This window comes from Populus trichocarpa, chromosome 2, assembly GCF_000002775.5.
Source record: "Populus trichocarpa isolate Nisqually-1 chromosome 2, P.trichocarpa_v4.1, whole genome shotgun sequence".
NCBI lineage: Eukaryota > Viridiplantae > Streptophyta > Magnoliopsida > Malpighiales > Salicaceae > Populus > Populus trichocarpa.
Window position 1 is genome coordinate 2,678,976 of NC_037286.2, and position 25,950 is coordinate 2,704,925.

General features: G+C 34.9%; 3 protein-coding genes across 3 annotated transcripts; 1 reads left to right on the top strand and 2 right to left on the bottom strand.

The window, feature by feature from the left end:
• Positions 1–3,589: 3,589 nt before the first annotated feature.
• On the top strand, positions 3,590–4,702 carry LOC7479981 (LOB domain-containing protein 29). The gene is made up of 2 exons (XM_002300750.4): positions 3,590–3,959; positions 4,064–4,702. Exons 1-2 carry the CDS (start codon positions 3,681–3,683, stop codon positions 4,454–4,456), a joined length of 672 nt encoding a protein of 223 aa, XP_002300786.2. The 5' UTR covers positions 3,590–3,680; the 3' UTR covers positions 4,457–4,702.
• An 8,012-nt stretch (positions 4,703–12,714) lies between these two features.
• Positions 12,715–14,315, bottom strand: LOC7479982 (LOB domain-containing protein 16). The gene is made up of 2 exons (XM_002302021.3): positions 13,858–14,315; positions 12,715–13,390 (listed from the first exon to the last, which is right to left on the bottom strand). The coding sequence occupies exons 1-2, from the start codon at positions 14,146–14,148 to the stop codon at positions 13,040–13,042; spliced, it is 642 nt and encodes a 213-aa protein (XP_002302057.1). The 5' UTR covers positions 14,149–14,315; the 3' UTR covers positions 12,715–13,039.
• Positions 14,316–16,986: 2,671 nt separating this feature from the next.
• LOC7471982 (poly [ADP-ribose] polymerase 1) lies at positions 16,987–25,723 on the bottom strand. The gene is made up of 20 exons (XM_002302022.4): positions 25,442–25,723; positions 24,724–24,773; positions 24,418–24,634; positions 23,170–23,356; positions 22,754–23,063; positions 21,992–22,187; positions 21,757–21,921; positions 21,597–21,657; positions 21,412–21,475; positions 21,077–21,328; positions 20,454–20,691; positions 20,254–20,366; positions 20,093–20,169; positions 19,784–19,944; positions 19,101–19,292; positions 18,861–18,969; positions 18,639–18,721; positions 18,339–18,476; positions 17,711–17,893; positions 16,987–17,299 (listed from the first exon to the last, which is right to left on the bottom strand). The coding sequence occupies exons 1-20, from the start codon at positions 25,583–25,585 to the stop codon at positions 17,249–17,251; spliced, it is 2,991 nt and encodes a 996-aa protein (XP_002302058.4). The 5' UTR covers positions 25,586–25,723; the 3' UTR covers positions 16,987–17,248.
• Between the last annotated feature and the right edge of the window lie 227 nt (positions 25,724–25,950).

Genomic DNA, 25,950 nt, shown 5'->3' on the forward strand with positions numbered 1-25,950 from the left:
TGTAGAGCCCTTATTAAGACATAATAAGCGCACATTATGATCAACTTGTAGGACATTTATCACTAGCATCCAAGACAAAAACATTAGCCAAGGAATTGAACAGAAATTAACAATATTATCATCTTACTTAATTTGTCAGTTAGCTAGTGAGTAGTCCTTCCTTGGTTTCAATTCTCGAAACTCCAACCACGCTAACACTTATTTCTTTCATTAATGCCATATTTACTCTCAATTCTTTTCATAAATCAACGAACGTTTTAGTTCTTAGTTCATTTTTTTCAATCAAATCCCAGATTTTCAATGGGTTAGAGTTAAATATTGCACCTAAAACCACCACTGCCATACGAGGAGAAAGCATAACTCGATCGCGGGTCTTTTGTAATGCGGGTCGACTATTTTTCAATTTATTTTTCAAATTAATTTTTGCATGAAAAATATTAAATTAATATTTTTTAAAATGATTTTTGATAAGCTTCAACTTAATGTGTCAATATATATATATATAAAGTGACCGACTCATGCCTAGAAAGGTTAATTATGAGGAGGGAAGACAATATAATTTTCACTGTATAGTTCAAAAAGCTTTGCCGTAGCATACATACATTATGTTATTGTGCACAGTTGTTAAGCCATTATTAACTCGGAAGTGGCTAAGAGCATCTGATAAGCAATAAGTTGCAGAGAGATATTACAAATAATTCACTTCCTTCAATTACTGTATGAGTTCTAAAAGAGTGCCTTAACATCAGAGGGGAGGGGAGGGGTGGGGTGGGTGGGGGTGTTAAGCTAGCTAGGGTGTCATTATTATTAGGGTTGGATGTGGGGCCTAAGTGCACATTTGGGAAAGGGCTACATGTTGGTGCCTATGTGTGACAGAAGAAAGTGACTGAAAGTGATTAATGATTATATATATATATAAGATTAGTTAATGATAATAGTACAGTATTGCTCGACAAGCTGTGCTTAAACAAATCAGAGACTGTAAAGGGGAAGCCTTCTCTCTCTTTCTACTATTTGCTCTTCACTTATAGGCAAGTGTTCTATTCCAGTGTCACTATCTCTTGTTTCTTTCATTCTTGGAATATATGCTTCTCTTCTTGTTCCTCCACGGTCTGATTATCTGTACTTAATCAGTGTTAAGAATCCCTTAATCACAATCCACCAATTAATGTTTTCCCTAATAACAATAGTTGTTTCCCTAATGGATCTGGTTTGAGTCATCTTGAGCCACCTACCTGTCGAAGCTCTCAAGCTTAACTTATTGAAAGATTGCAAAAAAAAAAAAAAAAAAAAAACTATTGAAAATCATTCATTATCGATCCTCACTGATCATTTCTATGTCACGAAGTTAAAGTACCATTGCTTACTACTAACTTGTCTCGTTTGAGCACTCGGTTTGGTCAGCTTTCCTGCTCAATGCATTTGGTCAGCAAGTTGTTGTTATATTCCAAATAATTAATTACATGTTGTACACCAAGATTAGACCTATAGTTTGATTGTACCCTCTTAATCTTAAAATGATCACGATTAATCTTTTTAAGAACCAAGAGAAGTCACGAGTACTCCAAGTTATATTAAAAAATGAAATTCTCGAACCAGAGATGTTGCTAAGAAGAAAAGATTAGGCCCAAGTCACCGATTATGATGATGATTTTACCAGGAGCATTATTTCCCTATCTTTTGCTTTTTGAAAATATATGTCCTTGTTTCCGAACTATTTTATAGTTTTATGAACTCAATAAGAGAATCGATCGAATAATAGCCAATCATCCATCTAGAATTAAACTATTTTATAGTTTTTATATGTCCTTAACAAGGAGTTGAGCATCAAGCTAACCTTCTACTTAATTTGAACTTGATAGTAATGTGTTTAGGTTGCGTTTTATCCAACATTTTGGCTTTAATCTCCTTTTTTGTAAGATAAGTATTCGGATGCCGATAAATACACATCACTAATCTGGTTTCTCTTTTCTATCATGTTTCTTTCTAATTTTTTTTATCTTAGTTGTAATGCGTACATTTTATTTTTTTTATAAACAGTTATTCAACTTTTTAGATGTCATTTTATAAATGATTTTTTTTTATTAATACACTTGATTATTATAAAAAATAATATTACATGTAATCCTTTTACTAATCACCCGAGATCCGTTGATGTAAAAAAAAATGATAGAATATAATCTTTCAAATTCCGTCATTACTATCATATTTATAGGGTTTTAATCAATGATAGGCTAGGATTTTAACTTGTAAAAGTGAGTATAATACATCATTAAAATAGTATTTAATTATTATTTTGGAACAAAACAAACTAGGTAAATATTTGAGATGAGATATGGCACTTGTACTTCATATTTTTTTAAAAATAAATATTCATTTCAAAACTATCTCAATTTATGCAACTGAACATATATTTTTTTTTTAGTATTTATTTTTTATGTTGTGAAATACCAATTAAGCTCAACTTAAATAACCGATTTTATTCTGCAACATTTGTACTGATCAATATCGTTTTCTAGCTTGATATTTTTTTCCTGATAAAAATGTACTTACCTGATTGGCTAGAATATGTGTCAGAACTTTTATATGGGACTGGTTTTGTTTTGTTTTTGGGTAGATAGAAGCTAGATCAGCATGACCTGTTAAACTCAATCAATCCAACGAACATCTGTTATTGGATTCTGGTTCCAAGCATGTTCAGCTACCTTAACTAACTCGAACCCGACTCTATCTTGGTTCGTACAGATAATTTGATTACTGCGTGAGGCATGCACATGCTATGATATTCCAACCTGAACATATATTAAGAAGTAGAAGTGTTCTTCACATGTTAGGAAGCTTCGCCTGGACCGCCGATGTTGGTGATCTTGTTTTGTTTCGGACTAAAAGTGTTGATTCTTGACTCTCGTGTCATGCAGAGTTGGAAAATTAACTTTGATTCTCCACATGCTTAAAAGCATTCATGGAATACAATACTTGATTTATTTTCAGTCTATATATAGAAATCAGATTGCAAAGGAGAATTGAAGTTCCAAGATCAATTATCATGAAGAAATTAAAATTCATGGGAAAATCTCAGTGTGTGTGATTAATTAAAACACATGTAATCAATATATTGTATAAGAGCTTAGCCTAAAATTATTGCAATTAAGATGCAGGGTGTTGGTTAACTTGGTGTAAGACCGAAACTACCATGGGAAAGTGAAAAGAATTTAGTGATTATACTAGAGTATCGCTAAAGGAAATGAGCATAATTAACTTCAGTGCTGATTGTCTAGTCAGATCCTCTGTTTTTCCAGGTCACAGTATCTAATTTCACCTGGAAATTGTGCATAAGGACCACATTTAATGAAATTTAAGCTCCAATAGATCATCAAGCAAATAGAAATGGGTTTGGTTTATGCTAGCTCTTTTGTCATATAAGGGTGTTTAAAGGAATCTCATTTGAGGGTATAAAAAAATTAAGATTGAAAGGTGGAATATGGGTTTTTTCAAGGAAAAAAATAATCATTTATGTAGCCCATTAAGGGAACCGGTCGTAGTTAATTATTGATTATTATATGATTCACCCTTTCCTCCTCGAGTGTTTATAAGCATATATGGTGGTAATGCTTGCACAAAGCTAAGACCTAGAAACACAAAAACATCAAAACCCACCTTTGCCTAAAATATTTATCAAGATGACAGGTTCTGGTTCACCTTGTGGAGCTTGCAAATTCTTGAGAAGAAAATGTGTGAGAGGTTGTGTTTTTGCACCTTATTTCTGCCATGAACAAGGAGCTCAACATTTTGCAGCAATCCACAAAGTTTTTGGTGCAAGCAATGTGTCAAAGTTGCTTGCTCACCTTCCTGTAAGTGATCGTAGTGAAGCCGCAGTCACAATCTCATATGAAGCTCAAGCCAGGCTTCAAGATCCCATTTATGGCTGTGTTTCTCACATTTTTGCTCTTCAACAACAGGTTTGGTACCCTTTGAACTTGTCGATGTTATTTTAATTGATTGTTGAAACCCTAATTAAATCCTTCTTTCCCATCATTTATTAAAATTTCTTTTCACTTTGCAGGTTGTCAATCTTCAGGCACAGCTGGCTTCTCTCAAGGAACAAGCAGCTCAAAGCTTTCTAAATGGCTCTGCCACCACAAACCCTAATGACAAGTACTATGGAAAACCTTCTTATCCACAGGAACTGCAAAGCTGGTTCCACTCAGAAAATTCAAGCACAGTGCCGCAATTGAATCCAAATAACCTCACCAATAACATGCCATACTGTGAAAATGGGATCATGGATCCAAACTCCATGGGAAATTATGGAAATTCATCAAGTTCATTTGATAGCTTTGAAGAGGCATCTCATTCCATGTCATCCTTTGACATGCAAACAGACAACTTGCAATGGACTTATCAACATGCTGATGATCTTCAGTCAATGGCCTTTGGCTATACTCAACATTCATGAAGAGAATGGCCAAGGCGCAGGAGATTTATAATTGGTGAAGACAGATTATTGTCAATTTTGTTATTGCTGCTGCATACATTGAAATATGCACCTTTGTTGCTATAAACAAAAGCTAGCTAGGACCCTAGAATTGTTCATACAATCAGAAACCCTAAATCCTCCCTACTATATATCCTTTTCTTTAATCCAGTGCAATCTTGGATATTGGTATAATAATAGTGGGATTCTCTGAAAGAAGTTAAGAAATTCTGGTTTTATTTCTTGCTGATTTTCCTTGTTCATGGACCTAATGAAGACCTAGATTTCTGACCTAATAATGACAGTTTCCTAGTCTCCTTTTTTACACTTTCCCTTGGTAAACCTAATCATATTCAGTGGGAAAAAAGCTCCCATATGGTCTAAATTAATGAACATTTTCTCTTATAAAATGAAGAAAAAATAATCAATAACTCATTGCAGTATATATTCATTATTTAGGCCTTCAATTAATACAAGACTGTCTGTGTTTCCAGGAGAATAGCATGGATAGTAGTCCGATACTCCATAGTTGAAAACCCGGTCCTGTTCTCAAGAAATGGATAAGATGCTTGTAGTAGATTGGAATCTGAGCGTTGAACCTACATAGTTTAGCTCACATATAAACTATACAGAGCTTTCCGAGCATGACTCCAGTATTTCCTGAGGTTTGCTTGCTTTGCTAGTGTCTTTGATTGTTACAGTATATGTTATTTTTATGTAACCATTCTTTTAGCAGATTATGAAACATAAATGGCTGAAAGCTAGATGAAGAAAACTTGATCTTATCGAAACAAATTATGCGTTCATGCCTCGAATTTGGAGTGCCTCATTTTCATAAGCATAAATGATCCCGAGAAAATAAAATATTCCCTTCACCTTTCTTAGGTCATTGGGAGTAAGCCTACTTGGTCTTCATACTGTCTCATTTTTCATGTTTTGTTTCCCAATGTTTGTTGATTCCTTGCCAAATGCATTTACATTAGGTATGAACACACACATTGTCCAAAAAGATAAGAATTTGCTATTAATATTAATTCGTACGTTCTTATGTCTCCTAACTACTCCTATCAGCATCTTTTCCCTCATCAGTACCATTGTTAATTAACAATTTGAGCTCGATATTCCAAATATGACCAATGGTATTAGCCTTGTTAGATGTGATCCTCGGGATAGTTTCGAATTAAAAAGCTGCTCGTGCACCTTCGTTCGTTTAAAGATATCTATGCTTCTATAGGAACTTGCTTTTTGTTGTATATGCCCAGTGCAATGACTACATTGAGTCTCTTCTTTTGAAAGTTGAAAATAACCGATGATGCATGCGATTCCTTGTTACATACATTGGTTAATTTAGTATAAGAACTTGGTGTAACAAAGACTGAAAATTTGAGAATTGTATTGGCTAAATCCACATAACTGACACTTGTTTTAGTCACTGGCGGATGAATTTGATATTAGAACTTCGAATCCTTTTCAAGTGAATATATCATGGATTATATTGAATTTCAGGGTTGAGTTACTCTGCTTGCTATACGAAGTTGAAAGAATCTCCTACATTGATTTATCAGAATCTCATACATTGATTCATCTTGCTTCTTCATCATGGAATAGATGAATGAAGTTTAAACTGGATATATATATATATATGTTGAGGAGCAGAACATTTCCATGCTCCGTCCTTTGTCAAAGCATCAGCTTGGTGGAACGACTTAAATTGTAATCAATGAGCGTAAAGCGCATACTTCATGAAACTATATATATATATGTAGTAACTAACGCACGCACGCACGCACATGTACACTTGATGAAGCACTATTGGAGAATGAGTAATGTGTGATGATCCAAGTTTGATGTTAAGCCTGAAACTAATCAATGAAATGCTTGATTTAGTGCTGGTTCTTTGAATGCTTAATCATTAGTATTTCTCCATTTCCCATACTGAATGGACATTATGACTTGTTCTTCCATTTCTTGTTATCCTGTAAGGGATTTAAGTGTATTAACTCGTATATATGCGATTAATTATTAGAATATGTGGGATCCTTCAACTTCGTTGATAATTTATTTGAGAATTTCTTGCTTCTGTTTCTGCATCCAATAACGAGCACAAGATCAACATGGTAGAGAAAATTAAGGTCATGACTTTAAGCCTATTCTTGGTGAGAAATGATCCCATACATTTGGTTCATATTGACTAGATTTTATTACAGATGTGATACAAGCTATCTATGTTGTCCGAATTCTTACAAACTGGGTTGGTTTAATTTAATAACAATTAAGAAATTAAATGGTTGGCAGATCATTAATTCTCCAAACCATGGTAATTAAGTGTTTGAAAAGTTATGTTCATTATTTTTTATATATTTGAGTCACTCCCCTTCTAAAAATTTATTTTTTCGGAAGGGCATTAACATTGAGGTTTCTTAGATTGATTTTTATTTTTTTGGGTTGTGAATTAAGAAGTTTCATGGCAAATTTTTATTGAAATTAATCTTTAATAGCAGTCAAGCAGTAAAGGAGTGAATCGGGGCATGAGGACATCCTTAGTTTGAATCTTACCCTCTTGCATTTCTAATCCACACACAAGTATATGATCTCTAGTAGACTTTGTGTTGGTAGGCTCTTCCTCGTGATTTAGGGAACGTTTGGGAACGCGGCCGCGGCTGCGGCTGCATTCCCAAAAAATTTAAAATTTTTTTTTTTACTAAAATTTAATATGATTTGTACGTTTTGGATCGTTTTAATTTGCCGATATCAAAAATAATTTTTAAAAAATGAAAAAACAACATTGACATGCATTTTGGCACAAAAAATTATTTGAAAAGCACCCTCAACCACACTGTCAAACACGCTCTTAGTTTATGAAAATAGCTACTTCCCAATCTATTGTGTTCCGAAATATATCTAAAATATTAAAAAAAAAAAACCTTTTAATAATAGCTATAAACTTTACAACCCAATATGTAGTATTACTTTATTAATATAAAGAGTAGTTTGAATCTTACCCGCTTGCATTTCTAACCCATACATAAGTGTATGATCTCTAGTAGATTTTATATTGGTAGGCTCTTCCTCGTGATTTAGTTTATGAAAATAGCTACTTGCCAATGGATTGTGTTTCGAAATGTGTCAAAGATGTTAAAAAAAAACCTTTTAATAACAGTTATAAATTTCACAACTCAATATAAAGTAGTAATTCATTTAGTATAAAGAGTAGTTCATTTGATCAAATTTAATCCAACCCAATAGATAAATCTTTATAGGTTCTCTTTTTTTCTCTTTTAGTTTCTCATATTTTTTAAGCCGATTTGCAACGGACTCGGACTCTCGAATAGCATATAGCCATTAAACACGGTCGCTTTTCAGCCTAATAGCAATTCTTTAATTGCTTTTTTTCTTTTTATACCAGGATGTATTTAATTTTAGAATCGGTTCAACTCTAAATACAATTTTTAAAGTTAATTAGTTAATTAATTATTTTTGTTAAATTATAAAGATAAAGATTAATTTATAATTTAGTCCAATAATCCTAGCCAACATAAATTATAAGCGGTGATAATTTTGTGTCTTGACCAAAAAAAAGGGAAAGAAAATGCAGTTTCAACATACATGAGAGGCACGTCATTGACCCCACAATCAAACGGCTAAGTTTGAACATGCGTGCAAATTCTCCTAGTCAACACTTTGGTACTCTTTCTTTATTTTTATTTATTTTTCTCCCCAGCCATTTATTTGATCTTTCTGTTCCCCTTTGTCTTCTTTCTATTTGTTTAATAATTTGTGTATTTCTTTGGAGTAAATTGACACATCACGAACACTTGCCTGGCTGTCATGTGAATGAAAATTGCTTTACAACAAGCCAGTTGTACCATAAATTCCTTCTCATTTTCTTAGGGTAACACAATTTTTTTTTTTTAATGGAGTAGATGCATGGTCCACTCCTCATACACTTCTGAAAATCTAGCCAGCTTGATTTTATGGTGCATTTTTTTTTTATTATTATCTTTTTAGAAGGTTAGACCCTTGCACTAAACCATGGAGGATATATATATATATATATATATATATATATATATATATATATGATTAACACCATCAAAATCTTAATTTATCTCAAGTTGTTCAGGTCTACATTATAAGTGATTATTGACCAATTAAATTTAGCAAGAGCCCACTTTCTAATTTCCCATATTAATACCATATCTTCTCTGCCTCTCAGACCTGTGAATCAAACAGAACACTTGACCCAACATTTTGTCCACAGCTAGCGAATCCTTTAAATAATTTTGCACTATATATTTTGACAGAGACAAAAATAATGCTGGTAGGAACAAGTGTTTGTCACGGCTCCAACACCATTAGCATGCGCTCCTCCCCTTTAAGAAGAGACCATTGAAAAGAAGAGAGACCACACAGCTTCTTTTCTCTTTTGATCTCTTTAATTAAGTTCATTGGCTGTGTTTACTAAAGTCGAGTCCTTGTTTCTTGTCTTCTCTTTTTAGGTTCTCAGACAATGAACTTTCTCGAGACACAGCTCTTCCGAGAGCCCACATTCTACCAATTAATATCCAACTAATTAATTAATGGGATCGATGGATACCCTTTGGAATAATATGATTATCACTTTCTCAAGTGCAATTAATGGAGTCCAATAGAGGAATGTATAATAACAGATTCTACTTCTTTTCTCTCCTTTTTGTTTGTGTTCGATTGTCCAATTGTAAAGACTGGCCTGTGAAAGTTGTTAGTCGATGCTTGACTTGAAATGGTTATAACTTATAATATACACTTCTATATATTATATATATATCTCATGGTCATGGGCTCGAAGAACCTGGGATTTTATTAATATTATCCAATGCCGCTTGACTGAGTAAGGTTATCGATTCTTTTTGAACACTTTGTTGCAGAGATGCAGAGGATAAGGATAGTTAAGTGCAACACTCGTTACCTTTTCTTCGTCGCTAGCTGGAACCCAAATTTTTTACCTGTCCACACTTCGGAGAAAAAAAAATAAAGGGAGCGGGGTCATTAGAATTCTGGAAAATGTGAAAATAGGCCTTCAAGTACAGCAAAGTACCTTCAAGACAAGCAAGCATAACATAGGACCTTACAGAAAGGACATATGCGTCCCAAGAAAGAAGGATTGGATCGGTGATGGTCTTTCCAATCTTGCTAATGAAGTCTTTTCGAGTAAATTTTAATTGGACCACTCGTCTCTTACAACCAATCTTGCTAATGAAAGAGGGTTCATTTCCCCTCTTTCATTCTTATTCCTTGAAAAAAATTCTTTTTAAATCCAATCCAGACAAACGATCCAGGTAAACTATTGAATCACCGGTGATTGGTCGAAACAATGCTTCATATTGTAGAGTTATTGTATTATTATCTAAAGTATTTTAGAAATCTAACAACTCATCTAGAAGCTTTGGATCTGTCAATAAAAAAAAAAAAACAGATGAATAGGAAAAAAAAACAAAGAGAAAAAAAATTTTGGTGAAATTTAAGTAATCCTATCAAATTCATGATTTCAAGGATTCAATTTGTTTTTATTGGGTTTGGAGAGAAGAAAAAAGAAACGCATCAATAGAAATCCATTTTTTATTTGAAGATTTCAAGTTTGGAAGGTATATTCTTGCAAACCTTGAAAGTGGAGCTTATGAGACCTGCTGGATTGATTTATGTTGTTTAAATACAATGTTTTGAATGTGTTGACATATTAATGATTGTTTTAATATGATATGTTTGCATCTGAGTTTGATTTGAAATTTATCAAATGTGTTAAAAAGGTTGATATTCTTTTGTTCTTGCATGTTTCTAGATTTCTGAGTTTTATTTGGTACTGGTTGAGGGTTTAGGAAAACATTTTGAATTCAAATTGCATAAATATATAGGCTGTTTTAGGTTGACAGTTTTAGAACTTGGAATTTTTTGCATGTTTATGATGATTTATTTTTTTTATTAGTTTTTTTTTATTCAAGTATTCTTAGTTATGATAATGTTCAGGTTTGGAGTCAAACATTGATAACATGTTTTTATGGGTTTTAGTTTTAAATTGAAATCTATTTTTTACAAAATCATGATGTTTGAGGAATAATCAAAGCAAACTAACACTTGATTCTTGTTCTATGCTTGATTATGATTAAAACCTTGCTTTTTATTTCTTGAAATCTGGTTTAGTTTGATGTTCACATTGTTGGTTTAAGTTTGAGTGTTTTTTATATTCATACTTTTTGTGTTTGATCTATTTTTTTTTTTTGAGAAATTTTTAATTTTTATGTTTTTTCTCATGTTGAATCTGTTTTGAGTGTGGATCTTTATTTTTGTTTGTTTCTGGGTTAACTCGGTCAGGTAAACCCTGATCGAGTTAGTCCATTTGGGTCAACCTAGCTAGTTTAGAACTGGGCTAGTCATTAGACCTTGCTTGGTTTGCTTTTTTTGTTAAGGTTTCTTTCGTTTAAGGATGTGTTTAGCAAACACCTCTTAGACTTGTTTTTGGTAGTTTTATTTTAAGGAAAATTAGGTTTTCGCCAAACATGGCATTACAAAAATACAAAAAAATAATATAATAATAAAAATTATCTTTTTGCATGTTACATACAACCAAGTCTCTCAAAAATACAAAAAATCATATTTTTTCCAAAAAATATATATGGTGTGTTTTAGTATTTTTATACAGAATATATATATATATATATATATTTGCACTCATTTTGGATTTAATAATCATTTTATTGAATTCGTGAAAACTTGGCCAATATTTCAATAACCCCTAAAACCATTAATTCATGAAATTAATGGTCAATATTCAGGTATAAATATTGGACTTACAAGTAAATTGGTATTTAAATATCAGGAGTTGATCAGGAAATTCTCAAAATTATTTTAAATATTCACAAATTTTAAATTAGGAGTATTTTTTTTATCGCAATATACAAATTATTGCGAAAAACCTTTCTATAAAAATTCATCTGGGTACACGAGCCCGTAATAGATTCGAAACATTAGATTTATTCACAATAATAAATTCTCGTCCTAAGCCATAGACATACCATTAATTAGAAACTCATCAAAACATTTAAATCACATTCAAATCATATAATGCAGTCTGCCTCAGATAGTGTAGTAGGGTACTAATACTTTTCTTAACCATAATTAGTTTCTTACCCTTAAAATCTCTGATAAAACTAATATACTTAAATTTTCTAGCAATTCTGAACCAAACAACTAAAAAACAATTTTTTAATCCCTCAACACGGCACGGACACCTACGATAACTATTATGACACCATCATTGTTGCCTTAAAAAAGTAATACAAATACATTTTCAAGTTTGATGCATGGAATTCCTCCTCCCCCTTCTCCTCTATGATTTGAAGAGAAATTGACATTTATATAAAACGCAAATTTTCTCTCCCATTAAAGGCCCTCTCTATCTCTCTGGACGACGGGCTCTGGGCACACAACACGATATCAATATTGAAGCTGCAACAAACAAGTTCGGCAATGTCGTCTTCCTTCACAATAGTAAATACATCTACTCAATGTACATGAATTAGCAATTCATTTCTTGTTTTTTGGACAATGGCTTTTCATTATTTAAAGATTTTAGAGAGCAGAACAACCCTCCATCTTCTTACTCGGTTAAACAAAACTTGTTAAAGCTAGCTACTTGATCATTATGTAGCCCAATGCATTCAATCAAGGGAACACATTGTCTACATATATGGATACAAGGTCATAGATTATACGTACTAAAATCATAAAAGAGTATTTTTGTTAGGTAAACCTACTTATTAGGACATATAAACCCGAGACAAGTAGGTCCATTAAAGGGTACTAACCACAAGGGTGCCTGCCTATGCCCTTAACTACAATCATAGCATTCATCTCCTCTCAAAATATTACCAGATCCCCATTTCTTGAGATGAAATTTTCCTAAGTGATAATTGGAATTGATGAAAGGGCAGCCGGGGCCAATATTAATCTTGCCAGAGAAGAAAGATAGATTAACCTTGGGATTCCAACTACAAATTAATCTAAGATAGTCGTCTCTAGTTAACACCTATAATAGTGGTGGTATGGTATGTTTTTTTGGCAAAAGACAACAGAGGGTTCAAATTTGTATCTATATACACCTTAATTTATCCCCCAACTTGATAGGTGAAGAATATAGAATATTTTCTCCAAATTATAATATTCATTGCAAGTAAAAGTAAAGAAGAAGAAGAAGAAGAAGAAAGTAAAACAATTGAAAGTTGAGAATCCCATTATTGTTGTTCGGTGAAAACTAAATTATCATCAGAAAGTAAGTTAACCACTCTAGCTAGCAATTAAATATTGCTAGTAGCTTATGAGAGGGATGGAGTTTCATTTTCAAGCTGTTACAACGTAATTTTGTGCTGATTGAACAGAAGGGAAATTAATGCCTCTATCAGGCTTTTTGATGATCAAAACTGGAGTCTCTTTAGATGGGATTGATCTCAGTATATACACATGATTTTCCATTTGATGAGCTAGCGCAGAAATTAAAGAAACATGATAATGTTCATGATGAATTACTGTTAATTAGTTCCTCATCATTCTAAGTGCCAGTGCTTGAAGCTCACCCAAGTCACTATTGTATGGTCTTTTGACCTTGGCACAGGATTGGAATGCAAATTCCTCTCCGCTTTTTATATCTTGCATATCCATCATCCCATGATCAATATTGCTGTTGTTAAGGTCAACCGAATCAAGTGAGCTTTGTGGAGAGATTGGATTGATGTAAGTTTGATAAGATGGAAATGATGACACCCCAGAAATGTTATTTCCTTGCCACTGATGATGCGTATTCTCTATATTAATGCGTGTTGAATCGATTAGATTTTGTGCTAGTTGAGCCTTCACTTGCATCAACTGTGCTTGTAAGCATGCCACCTACAAAAGCAAAAACAGTTACCAAAAATTAGAACTTCCTTAACTTGTACACTGACACTATATCTGTAAAGATGAAACCTGCAGCTACATGATTTGAGGACCAAGGGCTCACAAGCAAGACCCTCTATCATCAACAGAGAGGGAAAAAAAACTTGATCGGTTTTGGAAATAAAATTAATCCTCCCTTGCTAGCCTACGGAAAGAGTTGAACATAAATAAATAAAAAAATCCTTAAAAACACAATATAATGCATTAGATTTCAGAGAAAATCATAAATCCTTTTGGAGATGAATAAACAGACTTCTACAAATCCCTTTTCCAAAAAAAAAAATGTCAAGAAGGAAAATTTTGCACTATATACCTTTATGATCTATATGGTATATATGCTTGAAAAATATGCTAAAGAAAAAAAAACATATATATCTATATAAATTGTGAGTAAGCAAGATACAAAGAATTCCACAAACCTGTTGCTGCAAGGAAAAAATATGTGCAACACATCCATAAACGGGGTCTCTGATCCTTGCTTGAGCCTCATAGGCAATAGTGACAACCGCCTCATAACGATCGGCAACCGGGACATGCAACAACAACTTGGAAACATTACTAGCACCAAAAACCTTATGAATGGCTGCAAACCGAGCAGTCCCTTGTTCAGAGCAAAAATAAGGTGCAAAGATACAATCGGAGGCACATTTCCTCCGGAGAAACTTGCATGCTCCACAAGGAGAACCAGTGCCAGTCACAGATGATGCCATGATGGGAGAAACAGAAGAAAGAAACAGAGAGAAGAAGAGAATCTTGGAATTTTTTAAAGGCACACGAGCACACTAGGAAATGGTGCAAAAAAATCGAATGAGGCTAGTGTGTGTGTGGTATGGTTGGCGAGGGGATCAATTGAGGTGGGGGCTTTAGGAGTAAGGGACACAAAGGATCTCTTATAAGAGTAAATGGGAGACATCGAAGGCCACCATGTAGGGTTTTGAGGGAACATTTATCAATGGACTTATGCAATATGAGGCTTCTATTTTATTAACAAAGACCAACTCAATTAACATGATTTATACATTAATACTGTCTTATGATTTGATTAATTAATATATTATATATATAGTTTGCTTTTGAAATTTCTTACTGCTACTTTTTTAAGTTTGATTTTTGGGACGTTTGATTGCTAAGTTTTTATTTTTCCGCCGAACGCCGCACCTGGGAACTGATGTTTTTGTCGCTTTGTGGCTGTGGTGTTAAACCTCCACCTTCCGGTGATTGTTCACCGACAACTAATCTAATAATTTAAGACATCGTGAGTGATTAGTTAAGGACTAATGTGTGTTAAAGGGACAAATTCATGATTACTAGTATAAGTTTCTAAGTCTTAAAATTATTTTAATTCAATGATAAGAATTATCTCATACCAGTTTGTACACCAATGAAACTAAATTTTTTATTCTAAACAATCTTAAATATGTATCCTCAAATCAGTCTGGTGTATTTAAAAAATATAAATTAACTACAAGTAAATCAGGAATTTTACTTGGGGAATCAAACGGTGGAGACATTATTATTTTTTAACTACCAGTTCAATGTCTTAAAAATAGTTATTTTAAGAGTTAAATACAAGTAATTGGATATTTAAGTTTAATTTACTTACAGATTAAGGATTTATATATCTGTAACCCCTTAGTGGCGTAGAGAAGCGAAGCTGACTTTTTGAGCCTTTGGAAACCTGAGCTCTCATGTCGATCATGTCATGGGGTTAGTGCTCGCCTGCCTAAAGTGTGTTCAGTTCTAGAAAAGCTAACCGAAGTGGGGCGCCTTGCCCTCGTGCATAGGCTTCGATTTTATTACAAGAGACAAAACACGGGGCAACTCTAAATGTCTTGGTTCAAGGATCTTGTGGCTTGAATTATGATTATTTTTTTTAAACAAAGAAAATATAGTTTAGATAGGGGATTTGAATACAATGGCTGGCTTGGCAGATATTTTTTTATAAACAAAAATAATATTCTCAGAATAGTTTTCTTATCAGTTAAACTTAAATTTTATTTCTGAACACTTTTAATACATTTTTCTTATATCGAACTGATATGTTTAAAAATTTTAATTTCTTTAAATGTTAATTTTAAAATTCAAACAAATTATAAAATTAAAAGAGAGAGAGAGCATAACAACCTCTTATGGGTGGCTAGGCCTCAGTACCATGGTGGTCCATGATGCTGTGTCACAATTGCTCGCAAGTCCAAATATCCAAGAAATGGATTGTCTCGTTCTCAAGAAGGAAAAGGAAAGAAGATACAGAGAGGGGGGACTTTAATCGAGCTCCTTAAAAGTATTTGTTCATGATTTTAAGTTTATTTAATGCATTTTCTTGGTGATATTTTGAGACTTGGCTTACCATTTCCATGGCTCTGGTCATGTTAACTTGGCGATCATTCTCATATATAATTTAAGTGAAGAATGTTTTTTACAATGATTCACAGCTCAAGGTATTGAACAAGACGTAAGTTTGTTGTGGAGAGAACATGCGAAGCATTACTGCCCCTTGCATCAGCACATGTGAAGGAACTTCAACGCATAAAGTCGATCATTTAACAGATTTGCCCAGCGTAAAGGTAACACATCCTCACAACAACGAGCCAGCTGTGGGGAGATAGGTAAGGTCATGGAAATGGTGCTAGGACCAGCCAGCCACGTCCCTCCTCTAAAACAACATAAATAAAATAGTGTGGCAAAGGGACAGATTAAACAGCACGAAGGATTCGTCACCCTGCAAAAGGAAAATGGCACTTTGAATAGAAAAGTGTGAGCACATATCATGTTTCTTACCTCAGCTTTAGCACTGCATCACATCTTTCCTCGCCAACCCGTTTCAGGCAGTTCGGGAAGTGGCATGACAAATCTTTCCAGCTTCTGGTCTCTCAACCATGACATAATCATCATTGATTTTGGAATCCCTTTTTAACATTATCCTCGCACATAACACACAAGCAGGCTTTGAAGGCTTAACCAACACACCGCCCTCCATTATAACAGCACTTCCTCCCTCAATCGTGCATGTATGTTCATATTTACAAAGCTCTGAAATATGATTTTTCAGATTATTAGCCAATATAGAATATACCCTTTTGATATGTAAACATACAGCCCCACCTTTTCTTCTATGTTTACAGAATAGATTGGGATATCTATCAACCACCTCCTCTGCTACATAAATGTGGCTGACACCACATTAAAGTGTAAGCTTCCAAATTTATAGTTCTGCTTCTCCTCCATGCTCATGTGGCCAGTCGACTCTACGTTTGCATTAAAGCTTTTTCCTTAATCCAATCACTTGGTAGATGCCTTACAGAGAAGCCAAAACTGATCACAATCGCAGCAACGGACCACAAATCACATGCACCTTAAGTGCTAAGACTCGGACATGCATGGTTGAGATGGCCCCGGTCCTACTTGTAAAGTTTTTGCTATCTAAGAGTGCAATCGCAGTACTAAATTTTAAACATGACTACCTATAGTTTTGGCCCAGGTGCTCGGATGCTTGCATCCCAGCATGGCACCCCCAAAACCCTTCATACAATGAGGGGAAAACCCATGAATAGCAAAAGAGGGCAAGCCCATAAAGCATTGGATACATAATACCAATTCCCATAATCTGTACAATAGTTAATATAATTAAACATTCAGACATGTTTTCATAATCCATGCTAGGGAACACCATTTACACATGCAAAATGCCAAGGTTGATAGATCTCCAGCAAACCCCAAAATGAGATCTCATCACAGAACCCTTTTACAGTATCCAAAATGAATTTCATAGGGAATGTAGTGATTATATCCTTTTAAGGCAAGACAACGTCCTCATCTTCTCTTGTGATGAAACCTCACCTTCAACAAGAACTGCATTTTAACCTGTCCAAGAAAACCACTATTTTAAGGACTGCTCCATATATGGGGCATCGAAAAGTATAATCATATCAAAATCATCAAGTAATCGTAAGAGATAATTCATCATAAGAATTCTGTCTTGAGCATTACTTATTTCAATTACTTGGCAGGACCCAGATAACCACTCTGATACAGCAGCAAAAGACTTTGATTCGATCATTTTGATCAAGTTGTACAGTAGTCAAAATAAAGTTCCGAAAGCGGATCAAATCTTAGAATTTTAATCCATACCAAACTTCCACAAAAAAACTCTACTAATGAGATATATCATTTAATTAATTAGGTATTGAAAATTGAATTTAAATTTGAAATGGTAACAGCAATGCATCAGCAGGTTTTTTAAAATTTCTACTTTGCCAGGCAGATAGAACTTACTTGAGCTGTATTATAAACAATGTACTCGTTGTACATCAGCTCAGAGGCCTTGACTTTCGAAGACACTGGTTTGCCACAAGGTACAATGACATCATTCCTCCACTTCACATATCCCGACTCCTCAGGTACCTTCTTGCCAAGCCCTTTTGTAGAGTGCTTTCCCTCCGGTGGTTTTTCCATATACTGTGATAAATAAACTTGTGGTTCTTATTCAGAAAAGAAGGAAAAACAAATTCAAACAGAAGACTGAATGTGTCAGATTTCCACCCTACCAACATTTGAGAATATTGGGTGACTAAAGCAAGTTTCACTACTACAGAAAATCCAGTGAGGAAGAGCCGTCATTATGCAAACTAAATCAGAAATCTTACAGCAAGTGGAATGAGGGAAATTGTGCCAAACTTGCAGGCACAAGTTAGTATGTTTTGAGTAAGAACTTCATGCAACAAAGGTTAAGGCCAAGTATCTCTAGAGCCCCACATTCATGCCCACAACAGGATAATGGCCTTGTTTTTTAGCATGTTGAATGGGTACATGCACAATGTTACTTACCAACTCAAACCAAGCATGTGGACATGCGCAGATACACACACTAACAAACCATATAAATCATGGAATGTGAACTCACCGTTGCCTTCTTCAGCTCATAGACCTCCCCTAGGGCAACTTCACTGAGAAGCATTAGTCCCACTGGATTTTTCTTATCAGTAAAGCAATACTGAGCACTCTTACTGACCAGGTCAGCAAAGTAAACCCCTTTACCAAACTGTAATGCAAAGTGTTCAATCATCAGCCTTGTAAAAGGGAGGAAGATACGATAGGCATGCGTGTGAAAATCACAAATGATAATCCAAGGCCTATGAACCCAAATATGTATAAGTGTTCACATTTATGCACACAATGAAAAACAAAGAGAGAGAAAGAGAACCATATAGCCAGTTGTTGGTGCTTCAGGAGGAGCTATTCTAAGTCCTTGGCTAAGTATTCCCACAAAGTTCGTCAACCGAGAACCTGTAGAGGAGCAGCTTTTTGGTTTCACTTACATATCTGATTCTGTAATCATGCTGCATTACTGCTGAAGCTCCAGGTTTCCATGAACCTTGATCAAAAGCAGTTTGTATGTAGATATAATTGATTAAGAGATACTCACCATGCCATAGCAGCATTCTGTTCTTAAGCGTTTCTCTATAACGGGCAAATCTATCAAATTCTCCTCTTCTCTCCAGCAAAAATACTTCTTCCAGTTCAAGACTCCAATCCTGATAATAACATCAAACACCAGTGATTACTTTGTTAGGATGGCGGGGAAGAAAGAAAAAAATAAGGAACAATAACTCATCACCAGCAGAGCCAGTGCTGAGGGCTTGAACTATAAAGAAGGTTAACCCACCGTATGAGTTGGTGCATGAGTTGTAAGGAGATACTTCTCAATCAACTGATAGTCCTCACTGTCATGAGGAAGTGGACATATATCACAATGGAGCTTCTTATACTTATCATCAAGGGAATCATCGCTATCCACATCAAAGCCAACTAATCTTGAAGCTATCTCAATATCCTGAAGAGCTTCTAACATTTTCACCTACAGTAGAAACAAAATAGTGAACTACATTATTCCTCATACTGGCATGGTACACGAGATAGATATAGTCACCATTAAACTTCAGTTAATCAATAGTCATTGTAGAGCCCCTAAGGTATAATTTTCCAGTGACTTCAAATTTTATTTTCAACCTTCTGTATACGATGCATTAAGAAGAGGCAGCAAAATTTCACTTCTTTCTCTAAGTTTGGGCGAAAATAACTCGACTTTCAGAGAGGCTTAAAAGAGACGGTTAAGATGAGAGGTGCATGGGTAAGTAATTGTGATTGGGCAGGACACTTTTTAATACAGCATATAAGAAGTCCCCACTAAGATTCAACACAGCATCAATTTGCAAGTCACAAATAAATGAGTTAGTAATTACTATGACCATAGGGAAACCAACCAATCAAATATCCACCATAAGAGAGGCACAAAAAGGCAGCTGAGTAAAAAACATCAATGATGTTATCACACTTGGCCTCCTGTACCTTTGATTTAAAATCATCTTCATCTCTGATAGCATGAGGATGGATAGAAGGGATCACAGTGAAAAATCTATTGCTAGCATCGATTATCAAGCTTTCTTTGATAGAAGGATCATGTGCATTGCTACTTAATAAATTCTGGATCTCTGTCAAAGCCTCAAAACCTGGAAAAGTAAAATATTATAAATACAGGGCTCTGGACACAAAGAAATACGAATCAAATTTCAGAACATCAAGGTTTTTTACAGCATCAGAAATAGATCTGCTTCAGTATCAGAAAGCAAATGAAAAAAAATTTTAATAGGTAACTACCCTTTTGGATATTATTTTTGCTCAGTTTTCCAAGAGGCATTTCTGACATGTTAATCTCGAACTCCACCATAGCAGCTCTGCAAACCACAAGATCTGGTCTTTCACACATACAATTACCCAAAGAAAAAAAAGTCAAAAGTGAAAAGGAAAGTAGTGTATACCTGTATGTTTCAACATCAAAGAGCATCTTCATCAATTCCACCAGAGGAGGAGCTAATTTGCTGTCTGCATCACTCCTAGTTTTCTTTGTCACCTGTCTGTTTACTCCATAATCCTACAAATTTAGACATCAATAAGAACTAAGAACTAAGCAGGGAGCACTAAGAAGAATAAGATATTGGAAAACAAAATAAGCAAGTACAATATCCAATGGGAAGAATCTGCCAGGTTTCTTCTGAAAATCCTTTTTCTGTTCCCATGCTTCCCATGGATTACCAGTCTTCTCAAGGAATAAACGCTTAAATTCATGGATGGCATCTGATTTTGACATCTCTTCAAGTTTATTTCCTCCAATTTTCTCATTTCCAACTCGGCCCCATTTACGGAACACATAACACTCTAACCCTTTGTCATCTTGTATTATCTGAAGGATGTAGAAGCTTTACACAGGAAACAGATCAAAGTTAGAAGGGAGGAAAATATCTCATAAACAAAGTAGTTAATCTAAATCAATTCTTGCATTAGCTGGTCATCTCAAACTTCAAAAGTCTAATTAGCACTAGACACAATTAAAAGAGCGCAGGCCATATAGTCACTATCCTTTTTCAACACAAAGCTTATTGACCCTTCAAAGCCAGTTCATCTTCAGGAATTAAGCAATAAATATGGGCAAACTTTAAAAAAATCAATGGAGCAATATCACTCAAAACCAAGGAAAACTAAAGATATCAGCTGAAAATAAGGTTATACCACAAAAAGACACGAGACATTATAGATAAGAAAATAAGGTTATACCACAAAAAGACACGAGACATTATAGATAACCTGTTAACACCGGTTGATAAGTCAGACATGTTCAAAGTTGTGTTATAGATGCTTTTCCCATCCTCAAGGATGTGTCCAGTGTCTTGCATAGCAGAAGCTTCATGCACAGCACTACGCCCTTTCACTTTGACAGTGACCATACTAGAAACCCCACCCGAGGCTTCAACTTTATAAGAATCAAATGGAAGCTTCTTCTGTCTTTTAAAACAGTCAACCAGGTAATCCTCCCTGACGATTGGCAATTTCATCCTCCTGTCAATCCAAACGACACCAAGTCAACTTATGATGAATAAAGAAGACATTTAGTAAGATCAGCAAATAGAAAGCACCTTTACCTTGCTTTCCTCATATCAGCATCTTCAGAAGACATTACACCACTCACAACAAAGCAGTTTGTATCTGCAATGTAACTCATTAAGCAGAATGACTAACAAGAAATGTCTTAAATCAACAGCAAGAGTCAGTCTCTTCATAGCAGCAATAATTATTTAATTCAAAAACAAAACCATGGAGCAAATACCTTTCTTGATCTTGGCATGAAGCTGCCCACCTGCTGCCTCGATTTTTCCCTTCCATTCTTTCTGAAGAATTAGTCCAAGTATAAAATGATCAAAATTAGTGAGTCGGCTACAACAATATTTGACAAATAATTTCACCAAACTATAGAATATATGCCATACCAGGGATTCCTTGGGTAACCCAGAAACAGCAACTTTTAAATCTCCCAGATTTTCACTCTTTGAAGACTGAGACTGGCTGCTGGTAGCTTGACTTCCAGAAAGGTTGTTAGATGATGGTGGAGGAAGTATCCTAACTGGTTTGTTACGCTTTTGTGATTTAAACCACTGCAAAGCAAGCAGTGAGTCAATTTACCATTAGCATAATAACTGCATGAAACAACTCACAATAGTATACCTTGATAAGGTATTGATTATCAGTTTCGTCAGGAATTTTCCACTTTCCTTTAAGACGTGCTGGTTCACGAGTTGAATGTGAACATTTGCTCCATTCTGACAGGTACCCACCACACCTATACATACCTCCAGAATAATGAAGAGAGCCAGAACACATCGGGCAGCCGCCAAGTGCTCCAAAAACCATCCCATCAGCACTATAAAGGAATTATGGCAGTAAAGATTGCATCAAAATTCCATGCAAGGGAAATCCGTGGTCTATAGTGATGTCAAAATGACAATTACAAACTCATAATAACTCATAAATTTATTGAATATATCCATCAAGAGGTTTAACAGTCACAGTTATCATGTTAAGAACAAGCACTTCCATGTGTATTTAAATCCAAGCTTATTTATCAGGGCAATGATAATTCCATGATCATTACTAGTGGGAGAAACATTAAGAAATTAGAGTATTGCAACAAGCTAACAACTGGACTTGCACAGAAAAGTCCATGACCTTTCACCATCTGTTGAACTAACAATCATTTCAGCAGTACGTGTCCCCAGGTTCAAACCCCAGCAACACCAATAAAAACCTATCCAGGGATAGTATTAATCATCTCAAAACGTTAAAAGTTTATCCCTTTTAAGTCTTAGTAACATGGAAAAACATGTGCATTAGCATTCATGATAAAACGCAAAACTTGTATATGGTTGCTAATGCAGAAATCACACATTCCATAACATGCATGCCTCGAATTGTTTTAAAAGATATTACCAACGGTCTCGCAAATCAAGTTCTGATCCATTAGAAATTTGGCTATTCGCTTCCAGCAGTGCACGCAACTCTACTGTTGTCACATGCTTTTTAAGGTCATCCTTTAGGGCCCACAATTCCTTGGATTGGGACTCGAGTTTGCTATCCAATTCACTATCATTCTTTGCAGATGCAGCCCTGCTAGTTGATACATCTTCAGATTTGGCAACTTTTGACTTCTGATCACCACTTATATCTTTTCTACGTTTTGCTCCAGCTTTGGAAGATGATTGTTGAAGTTCTTCATCCTCTTTTCCCTCATTTTTAATGCCTATGAAGACAACAGCAATGAGAAAGAGACTGCATCCAGTGACATGTGTATCTATATAAACACACAGCAGCCATGACAGCATGGCACAGTTAGTTCTATATTATACCAGTCTTAGCAGTAGAAGGAACCTTCTTAACCAGAGAATGAACCACCGCCTGATCTGGAGCTGCAAGGCTTTCCCATCCTGACAACTTATCCACTTGGACAGATGGGTACAAATCCATGAAACAATTGGCATGATGCCATGCCAATCCTCTAGGTCCTTGTCCATCAGGCTTGGAGGAAATACGAACCTAGATTGATTTCATATTTTTAAAGATGAAATGTAAGCAGCTTAATTGATAGTCATGTTAGCATGATCTAGTTATTAAAGAAAAGACTCAAAAGATCAAATAGTCTACCAAATTGAAGTTGTTATTATGTGAGATAGAATCAACACAATAAAAGTGAAGAAATACACAGCAAGACCTTTTCAGATCTCATGGTTTTATAAGATATTATTCTAACATCAAGAATTTGTCACATTAATAGTAACAACTTCCTAATATGGTGGCGACTTATATGCTCTTATAACACACACATTTGTTAATTCCAGCTCCTATAGTTGGACATTATCCGAGGTAGAAGGATGGCAGAACAAAAATTTGTCAAGTACAACTTCCAAGTATTCAACAAAAATATATTTAATATCCCAAAGACCCACACATCAATTGAAATTGCCCAACATTTTGTAAAAATTAAGATGGAAGGTTCTCAAGCACGCAGCTATTTTAATTGATAAGTCCAATTCTTGGTTCTAACCTTAGCTTATTTTAACCAAGAAACCAGACGCTGGCCAACTTCTCAAGAAGGAACAGGGCACAAAGAACAGATAGAGAGAAATCCAGCAAGACTCTTTCTTTTTTCCTCTCTTTTTGTTTTTTTAGCCAATAAAAGCAACGTGAGGCCTCATAAGAGAGAATCAAACACCACTAGTAAAACAAGTAAAAGGTATTGCAGTACATGCTATTAAGAACTAAAGGAGGCAAATGCATTCAGATCAGCCAGCCAAAAAAACACAAGTACTGATGCAGGAATTGCAAAATAAAATGTAAGTGAAAGCTCTGGAACCATCCTAAATCAAATACCTACACATCCATTATAATAATCTGCAGCCCCTCAGAAATGAAGTTCATAGAAAAAACAATCATTCATTCCAATCATACCTTGCTGTACCAGATGTCAACTGATATCTGAATTTATTTGTATAAGGAGTTTTCATAGATATGTGGATTCGTTTATCAATCTTCTTGTGAAAAGATGCAAAATCAGAAAAAAAAAATAATTTACCAAACCAGGAAACGTGTAAAGCTACCTCTCCTTTCATGATCTTTTCGCTGCAACTCTTGCAAGTTGCACGTGAAGTTTGTGAAAGTTCAATACCATATTCCATAGCCTTTGCAGCCTTTGCACTTGGAGGACCACTACCACTAGCACCGTCATCACCACCACCACCTCCTTCCTCAACATATTTTCTAATCCTCTGCTGATCTTCCCATCGAAGTGATTCTATACCTTCAACATCATCAATGCTAATAGAAAGAAGATATACAGAAGTTTAATCATTGCATCCATCCATATTATCTCGGAAATAATTATTACCAGCGACAAAAACGCTTACAATTTTATCTGATTTGCCTTCTTCAATATGCAACTGGCATGGTTCCACATCTATTCAGAAAACAGATGCACGTCACACTTCATTCTTTTAGGTTTATATTTTGGTAAAAAAACAGGCAAAATAAAGGATATAATTCAAAAGGGTCAACTCAGAAAAAAATAAACAGGGGGAGAGATAACTTACGTACATCTAAGAAATCGCAAACATCAACAACTATATGAGTCCTAAAATATATGTCTATCTTTCTTTGATTGAGTAAGAAAACCAAGAAACAGAAGTTACAACTCAAAGTTCAATCATTCTTTCCTGTAGTGGATTGTATATCGAACAGATAATAAAAATCAGGAGATAATTCCTGAGCAGCTACAGTTTCAAGAATGTGAACAAGTTTCAAGAATGTGAACAAGACACCGGGGTCAATTACGAAGCCTGGTTCAAAGAATCGCATGCATTTTAAGGCATTAAAAAAAAAAGTGGATACAGTAAACCAAGGTATGGAATTGCGTATCGACGGTAACTAAGCCTCAACGTATAGACCTAAGCCTCGGCAGAAAACTGAACAATGAAGTGAAGGCCGGGGGAAGCAAGCGAGACCCGTAAATTGACAATTTTTTACACCTTTTTTTTGTCAAAAGAAAGAAAGCGTCGCAAAATGCAAAAAAGAAAAAGAAAAGACAGTGGGATAATGAAAGAGCGATGAAAAGGGGGGGAAGAATACAGGCATGAAACCGTCGAATTGTTTGGCGTGGACCATTTTGCCGAGCCTGAGAATCTCTTTGTCGATGATACTTTTGCAGGTCTTGCAGGAAGAACGAGCCGACTTGGCGTACTCCGCCTTCCATGCCTTCTGAGGGTTCGCCATTGTTCTCCTATCTGTAATCGATCAGAGTGAGTGAGTGAGTGTGTGTGTCAGTCTCTGTATTTATATACCTGGGCGTTTGGTAGAGAAGAAAAAAGAGGAAAGAAATATCTGATGGATGGTGACGATGGCATTTCTCTTGCGCGTTTTTGGGGTTTTACGCTGCTCTACTTTACCAATCCTTTTTTCTTTTATCTTCTTAAGAAAATAATTTTGTTTATTCTGATAATGAATTTTTAATATATTCTCATATTTCTGATTATGTTATCTTTTTATTTATTTTTCAACCTAAAGTAATAATAGAAAATTATTTTTAATATATTTTGATGTTAAAAATACTTTTTACTTAAAATAAATTAAGTATTGTT